This window comes from Euprymna scolopes, chromosome 23 (genome assembly GCF_053919585.1).
Source record: "Euprymna scolopes isolate OS-2025 chromosome 23, ASM5391958v1, whole genome shotgun sequence".
Taxonomy (NCBI): Eukaryota; Metazoa; Mollusca; class Cephalopoda; order Sepiida; family Sepiolidae; genus Euprymna; species Euprymna scolopes.
This window is the reverse complement of record NC_136504.1, coordinates 36,920,633-36,929,333: the sequence shown is the minus strand read 5'-3', so window position 1 is coordinate 36,929,333 and position 8,701 is coordinate 36,920,633. Positions and strand designations below refer to the sequence as shown.

The 8,701-nt window shown below is 41.5% G+C and overlaps 1 protein-coding gene across 1 annotated transcript in view; it reads left to right on the top strand.

Moving 5' to 3' along the window:
• LOC145245824 (octopine dehydrogenase-like) overlaps window positions 1–8,499 on the top strand; it is a 63,903-nt gene extending 55,404 nt beyond the window's left edge. The window contains exons 2-3 of the mRNA XM_080107472.1: window positions 3,641–3,875; window positions 7,096–8,499. Coding sequence (XP_079963598.1) covers window positions 3,723–3,875; window positions 7,096–8,355 — 1,413 coding nt within the window. The 5' untranslated portion in view covers window positions 3,641–3,722 and the 3' untranslated portion in view covers window positions 8,356–8,499. The remainder of the gene's footprint in view (window positions 1–3,640; window positions 3,876–7,095) is intronic.
• The last annotated feature ends 202 nt before the right edge of the window (window positions 8,500–8,701 follow it).

The window sequence follows — 8,701 nt, the reverse complement described above, 5'->3', positions numbered from 1 at the left end:
CAGGCACGAGGGGGAAAACAAATGAACACATATCTAAGGAAATGGCAGAAACACTGGAGGAAGACCTTTTATCTCTAATGGAATGGGGACAAAAAATGGATGGTCACATTCAATGCTGCCAAGACTAAGCTTGTTTCCTTCAATAATTACAAGAAACATTCTCAACCACTGATAGCTATGGCATAAGATACATTATCTGAAAGTACTTCTTTCAAACTCGTCGGCTTAACGTTCACAAGAAAGCTGAGTTGGAACAGGTCCATTGAGAGCATTGCCTGCGAGGAAGGTGGACTGTATTTATTTGCTTCTCCACTGAGCAAATTAGGCACAAGGCCATTTTTTAATGTGAAGAGTGAAGGGTAAATGGGGACTAGCTCATCGGGGAGTAGGGGAACTGGATAGTAACAATTGGCATGAAGGGTTTCCCCTACATTGACCAATAACTTATACGTGGGATTGCCCCCACATATGGTCTTTGCTTGCAGTATCTGCCGGAACAGATGGTATTTATTTGCTCCCCCACTGAGCAAATTAGGCACAAGGCCGTTTTTAATGTGAGGTAAAAACCAGCTCCCCTAAAAGTAGGCAAAAAGGGGGCACTCTGGTTACCAAAAATAATAATTGTCCCAGTATAGAGGGTTTCCCCTCCATTGACTGGTACAAATTATCTTAAGTGCAGCATCTGCCGGAACAGATACTACACTTTGATCTTCGCCCGAAGGCCACAAAGGTTGGTATTTATTTGCTTCCCCACTGAACAAATTCGGCACAAGGTCGTTTTTAATGTGAGAGAGAAAGGGAGGGGGAGGGAAAAGGGGACCAGCTCCTGATGGGTTAGAAATGGGAGCTGGATAGTGACAATTGATATGAAGGGTTTCCCTACATTGACCACACATATGGTCTTTGCTTGCAGTATCTGCCGGAACAGATGGTATTTATTTGCTCCCCCACCGAGCAAATTAGGCACAAGGCCAATTTTTAATGTGAGGAGTGAAGGGAGGGGAAAGGGAAAAGGGGGCCAGCTCCCGAGAGGTGGGAAATGGGAGCTGATTAAAGGTCAGGCATGTGGGGTTGCCTTCACATCTGGTCTTTGCTTGCAGTATCTGCCGGAACAGATACTACACTTTGATCTTGGCCTGAAGGCCACAAAATTTGGTATTTATTTGCTCCCCCACCGAGAAAATTAGGCACAAGGCCGATTTTTAATGTGAGGAGTGAAGGGGAAATGGGAACCAACTCCCCGGGGAGTAGGGGAGCTGGATAGTGACAATTGGTATGAAGGGTTGCCCAACATTGACCAAGGTCTTATATGTGGGGTTGTCCCCACATATGGTCTTTACTTGCAGTATCTGCCAGAATAGATACTACACTTTGATCTTGGCCCGAAGGCCACTAAGGTCTCTCCCGCGTGAGGAAGGCAAGCTGTATTTAGTGCTTGGCCCCGGCTCTGGCATATCTACTGCCAGAGCCTCATCTGGGGTCTAAGACACTTAGGCATGGAGCCAGTAGGGGGAACTAGGGGCCGAAGGTCATTCTAATTAGAGCTAGGTCTCTGAGAAGACTTTATTAAGTTCCCTACACTAAGACACTATCATCATAATACCTCATTCTTACCATCGAGTTTATCTACTTAAAATCTCCCCATTGTATGAGTCGGGTTTATATACAAACTGAAAACACGAATATTTACCTGTTAACAAAACAAAAATTATATATACAAACAAAAGGATTTTTTTTTATTTATTATAAATGAGGGATGAGATGATGGGGAAGGGGGTAAGCTAAGATACACCCAAAAAGAAAGAAAAAGAAAACAACTAAACAAAATGCTTATGGAGGCGGGTTAGTAAGGGGTCCTCCCAACCTACTTTTAAATATGGAGCACCCACTGTCTTCCGGTCCCGAAGGTCGAAAGCAAGCAAATCGTTCCCTAGTGGGGAGTGGGGGACCTAGGGGCGATATTTCGAAAACAAATTAGATAGGGATGGGTAACATAGGGAATGGACGGCGTCTTCCAAGATAAATGCACATATAGGGGCAACAGACCGGGGACAAAACAAAGGGTGGACTTGGGCATCTTTGGAAGCTCTCCCAGTGCCGATGGAAAATAAAATCGGGGACAGGATCAACTATCATACTTGCCCAAGTCTAGTACCTAACAAAGAATTTTCCACCCGCAGTGGTTAAGACCTAACTAACCCCACTCTAAAAACATTGCTCGGGGCTGGGTTCCGTAGAACTTTAGCACCGCCAGACCAACACTACTAGGGTGGGAAAACAAACTGAAACCTAGCACCTCGTCGGATGCACAAACTAGTGTTGTGCACCCATCTCCTACCAAAGTCTATGCGGTGTAATCTTTTCCAATCGCATCTGATCTTTACTTTAAGCATCAGCTTAAAGTAAGCGACCAGATCCCGATCCGAAACAGATTCAACCCCATAGACAATTTTAAGACGTGAAACCCACGTCATTAACCTAGCTACAGCAAGGATCGCGAGAAACACCAACCGTTTCACCCCAGTAAACGGCTGGCCCCTGTTGTCAACGACGTACGCAAAATCATGTGGCACCAACCGCTCAGGGTCATTGCGAGCCGTCGCGTGAGGAAGGTGGGCTCTCTCTACCATGCTAGGAAGTTACTTACGCCTGAAAGTATCCTGTACCTCTACAAGGCCTCAATTCGCCCATGCATGGAGTACTGTTGTCACATTTGGGCTGGTGCACCTGCTACTAGTCTCTCGCTCCTGAAAGGGTTCAAAAGAGATTTGCAAACCTGATAGATCCCGAACTGTCATCCAAGCTTCAACCTCTGTCCCATCGACGAAATGTTGTATCCCTCTGCCTGTTCTACAAGTATTTTAATGATGGATGCTCTGACGAACTGCAAGCCCTTGAACACTCTCGACGTAAATATCTCGACAAACTTGGCAATCAGTAAAATCCCATATCTATACAGTAGAAATCCCTAGATGTAAGAAAGCCTTCTACTCTAATAGTTTCTTACTCAGAACTCCTTTCCGGGTTCCTCTTTTCCCAACTGTACTGACATGCAGAAGTTCAACTGTAATGTGAACAGACATCTTGCTGCTCAACTCCCTTCATAGTATCCCTGCAATTTATGTCCCTGATAGTAGCCCTCTAGATTAAAGTGGCACTGTGCCTTGTTTGGGGTGAAAATGGGATTTAAAAAGGCTTAATCCTCAGTGCAGGCGATACTAAAAATACAATTGCGAATTACTTAAGACTTCTGCTCAGTCCTGGCCGATAGAACGAGGGGTGCTACTCCAGTGGATTAAATATAGCACTCTGTTCTAAATACTGCGCAGATTCTTAAGTTCAACAAAAAGATTCCCGAATTCTATAGGATACACCTGAAAACGGTCGGAGGTTACGTCAACCGAAACGTTGTTAAAATGACACAAGATGAGAACAGTAGTCTGAAAAATCCAAATAATACAAACTTTCCGTCCTCATGTTTAAAAATTCAGAAACAAAATACAGACATGTTTTTAATTAATACCATTTTTGCCAAACATATTCTTTTAGTTGTGTTAGAATTGGTTTATGTAATTTTTGCCGGGAAATACCGAACAACTCTGCTAATTATACTGAATCCTCATTTTCTTTTCAATTATAGAAACGTGAACCCAACAACCAATAGAACCTCATCTACAAACTGCCTGTGATAATCAAATAATAAAAGCCAGGTATTCAATAAAATGGCCCGTCCAGTGAAATTGACAGTTTGCGGCAGCGGACCTGGTCCACAGTTGATTGCTGGCCTGGCCTCTTCAAGACCTAACTTTGAGGTCACTGTGTTAACTCTAGAAAGCAAATCTGCAGAAAAATGGAATACAGCTCTCAAAGGCAAGGTAAGTGACGCTTTATTTGTCATTTTGTCTCATAAGTTAAATATTCGAAACTCATCCCCCCACACACATTTTTACACACTCCCATGCAAGATTTAGATGGGTCAGTCGTTTTAATGTAATATCAGTTGTTCTACTTATAGGCACTGGCGATAGGAATTGACGAATCGAGTGGGTTTCGGGCCTTGGTTAGTGGTAATTTCCATATAAAAAATAAAGAAAGCACAATGGATAAATATTTGAAGACAATAAGAAATTGAAGCATATGTAAACTTATTAGTTCGTCTAATTTATGATGATCTGAATTTGTATACGTGTCCTCATATTTCTGAGCGAATCAGTCGCTAGGTTTATCCAGTTTCAGTTTGAAATCGACGTTAAATTAGTCGGAATGGTTGATATACTGTAAAACAAAACACAAACGATAATAATAATAATAATAATAATAATAATAATAATAATAATAATAATAACAACAACAACAATAATAACAATAACAATGATAATAATAATAATAATAATAACAACAACAACAATAATAACAACAACAATAATAATAATAATAATAATAACAACAACAACAACAATAATAACAACAATAATAATAATAATAATAATAATAATAATGATAACAACAACAGCAATAATAATAATAACAATAATAATAATAATCACCAAATAAGTGAGGAGGATCAAGGAGAAGGGAAATAGCGAGGAGTGAAAGCACAAGCCAGACCTCTGCTGGTTGAGTGCAAATAGAACTGGAGCCTTAAGAAGGCTTTTTGCCACCCAAATTCCAGTGAAGACCAATGGTCGCTGCCAATGATCAATCAATGGTAAGCGGCTGTTGCGATAACGCAAATTCATCTGCAAAGGTTATCGAAAGAGGTGGAGAGTACTGGAAATCTGAGGAGACTTGTTGTCACTCAGACTCCAGAGAATACTAAAAGTTGGTCTCAAAAAGAAATCTTTGATAATGGCCAATGTAACCATTTCTAATGTGTAAATCCTCTCAAAAAGAGCGAGATCGAATAGACAAGTAGTCAAGGAGAAAGGAAAGACCGAGGTGTGAGCACTGACCAAACCTCCACTTTATAAGTGCAAAGAGAACTAGGACCTTGGGGAGGCTTATTATCATCAAATTCTAGTAAAGACCAATGGCTGCTGCCAACGAGAAATCAATGGTAAGCAGCTGTTGCGATAATGCAAATTCATCTGCAAAGGTTATTGAAAGAGATGGAGAGTACTGGAAAATCTGGGGAGACTTGCTGTCACTCAGCTTCCATGGAACACTACAGGCTGTATTCAATGAGAACGTTTATGTCCTGTGTGAAAGCTCATGTTTCTAACTTTTTTAGATGAGGATTGATGGTTTGTATTTTTTGGATAACTGCTGGAAACTGTTTCTGTGGTACAAGTTTTCAAGAATTCTGGCGAAAGAACTGACGCAGTAAATTACCACCCCATTAGCCTCCTCCCACTTTTTGCCTAAATATTTGAGTCCATAATTAACCAAGCTCTAGTCCATCACCTTACAGATGCTAAACTTCTTACCGACCAACAATATGGATTTAGGCAAGCCCGTTCCACAGCAGACATTCTAACTGTAATCTCTGAGCATATATACCATTCACTTGACAAAGCAGGGGAGAGTAGAACGGTAGCTCTAGATATAACTAAGGCTTTTGACAGGGTGACGCATGAAGGTCTTCTCAGGAAAATTAGATCATACAGTATCACTGGTAGAATACTTAACATAATTAAATCCTTCTTAGATAAGAGAAAAACCCAGGTTGTCCCCGATGGCCGTACATCTAAACAATATGATATAAATGCGGTAGTGCCTCAGGGATCTATCCTTGGACCTCTATTATTCCTAATATTCATAAATTACCTCCCTAACAAAATTGTCTGTGAGATGGGTATATATGCTGATGACACCACGTTCTATAACAGACACGGCAGGAAAACAAATGAACACATACCTAAAGAAATGGCAGAAACACTAGAGAATGACCTCCAATCTGTAGTGGAATGGGGACAAAAATGGATGGTCACATTCAATGCTGCCAAGACTAAACTGGTTTCCTTTAATAACTACAAGAAACCTTCTCTACAACCAATAGCAATGGCCAAATACTCTTTATCTGAAAGCACTACTTTTAAACTCCTTGGCCTAACGTTCACAGGAAACATGAGTTGGAACAATTACATTGAGAGCATTGCCAGGACCGCTGCGAAAAAGGTAGGCTCTCTCTACCGTGCTAGAAAGCTACTGACCCCTGAAGGTATCCTGTACCTCTATAAGGCAACCATTCGCCCATGTATGGAGTATTGTTGTCATATTTGGGCCGATGCATCTGCTACTAGTCTCTCGCTCCTAGACAAGGTTCAAAACAGAGTCGCCAACCTAATAGGTCCTGAACTATCATCCAAGCTCAGCCTCTGTCCCATCGATGCAATGCAGCATCCCTCTGCCTGTTCTACAAGTACTTTAACGGTGTATGTTCCGGCGAGCTGTAAGCACTTGTACCCCATTCACGTAAATACTCTCGACAAACCCGACAAGCAGTACAATCCCACCCCTTCAAAGTAGAGATCCCTAGATGTAAGAGAGCCTTCTACTCCAGTAGTTTCTTCCCCAGAACCGCTAGACTTTGGAACTCCCTGACAGGTTCCTGCTTCCCCTACTGTACTGACATGCAGAAGTTCAAGTGTAACATGAACCGACATCTTGCTGCCCAACTCCCCACCTTGTACCCCTGTAGCCTGTGTTCCTAATAGTAACCCCCTACATCAAAGTGGCAATGTGCCTTGTTTAGGGTGAAAATGTAAAAAAAAAAAAAAAAAAAAAAATCGGAGTATTGTTCCTATCTTGAATGTTATTCTAACAACGTTTTGGTTGATTTAACCTCCGACCTTCTTCAGGTGTATCTTATCGAACTCGGGTATGGCTGACCACGTAGAGAAGAAAAACGGAAAATGTTTTCTTAATAGTAATGACTCTCTCATGCGTATATTATTTCAAGATCATATTGTTATTGATGTAGAAACTAATGTACAAATTCTATGCGTAAATTTTCGAGACTTCCTGAAGTAAATGACGTAAACTTTTCAGTTTATAATCCTCCCCAGCCGTTGATAGGTATTAATTTGGGGGGGGGGGTATTACATGTCGAAAGAAATAACCATTATTTAATTTTGCTCTATCTCTCTCTTCTAGGATGCTTCGATGATTACGAACTTCCCACGAGGTGATGGATCCATGTATGCCGAAAAAGGACGACCAAAATCAATCGTCGACGCTGCCGGGGATTTTATCGCGGAGAGCGACGTGATTGTGTTGGGGACATCTCCATCTCTCTTCAGCCTATATCTGAAGACAATCAAAGATAAAATAAAGAAGGGAACCATATTCATCGGTCTTCCTGGATGGTGTGGGTTCGAGTATCATTGTAGGTCGATCCTCGGAGAAGTCGGTGAGCAATGCACGTTTGTCAACTTAGAGTGCTTTCCTTGGCAGTTCACCGTAGTCACCTTCGGCGTTCAGGTTGATATCAAGTCGACCCTGAAATCAATCTTGGCTTCAACTTTGATGGGGACATCCCCGCCTAGACGCGGGCCATTGTCCTCTTTGCAGTTGCTAGTCGGAGGCGAAGTGGGGCTTCGTTCTTCCACGAGTTTCATGTCGGTGCAGTTATCACCATTCAACTATTTGGTGCCGACCCTTCTCCTCGGTCGATGGAAAGATTGGGATGGAAAGGCCCTAGAAGAAGAGCCAGGGCTCTTGGCCGACGTCAACGATAAGACGGTTGGTTTATTGAAGGCCATCGCAGACGAATGTCTGAAGATCACCGAAGCAATCAAGAAAGAGAAATCAGATGCTAAACTTGGAGACTGCAAATCTTTTGAGGAATGGCTTGCCGAATACAAAAACTGTAGCAGCGACAGTTCCAGTCTACTGGCCATGCTGAAAACGAGCAGCATGATGGGAGATGCCAAACATCCAATGAAAAAGAAAGAGCGGAAGCCAAAAGTAGAATATACGCCAGAGTTTGAAGACACCTTAGCAGATTTCGTGCCGTTTAGCCTGATTGTGATCCGGGGAATAGCCGAAATACTGGCAGTACCGACCCCTAAACTCGATGAGTTGATTCTATGGTGTCAGGAAAAAATCAAAAAGGTGTTTCTCAAAGACGGTAAGCTTGTGACTGACAAGAATCTGAAAGACACTAGCAGCCCTCAAAAGTTCGATATCAAAACGCTAAATGGTCTTTTACTTATTAAGGAACTTCCGCCTGATCCTGTCATACCGGACTTTTCTGATATACTTGGAGGCAGTGCAGAGAATAAAGAATCTACAGAAAAATCCGATTCTAAGGAAAAACCAAAATCTCCGGAAACGTCTAAATCTACAGCAAAGTCTGATTCCAAAGAAAAATCCGCTAAGTTGGAAACGGATAAAACAAAGAAAAAACCGTAAAAACATTATCCAGTTAATTTATGAGAATTAAACAAAAAATCTTTCGCTTGCTTTTTCGTCATTAAAGTGCGCGGATATTGAAAATGAAATTCAATATTGCATTTTTGCAATTTAATAAAAAAAAATTGTTTTGTTTTTTTATAATTTGTTTTTTTGTTTCGTTTTTATTATCGGCGTTGCAAACGGACAAAAATGCTTTTTGGAAACTTCATCATGACAGACCAGCGTAAATGCTTATTATAACGTAAGTGTGACAGACTGACTAATGCGTGAAGGCATCTAGAATAATGTGTAATTCAATCTGCACTCTTAGAAATGAAAATGTTTTCATGAGTAGTGATTGACA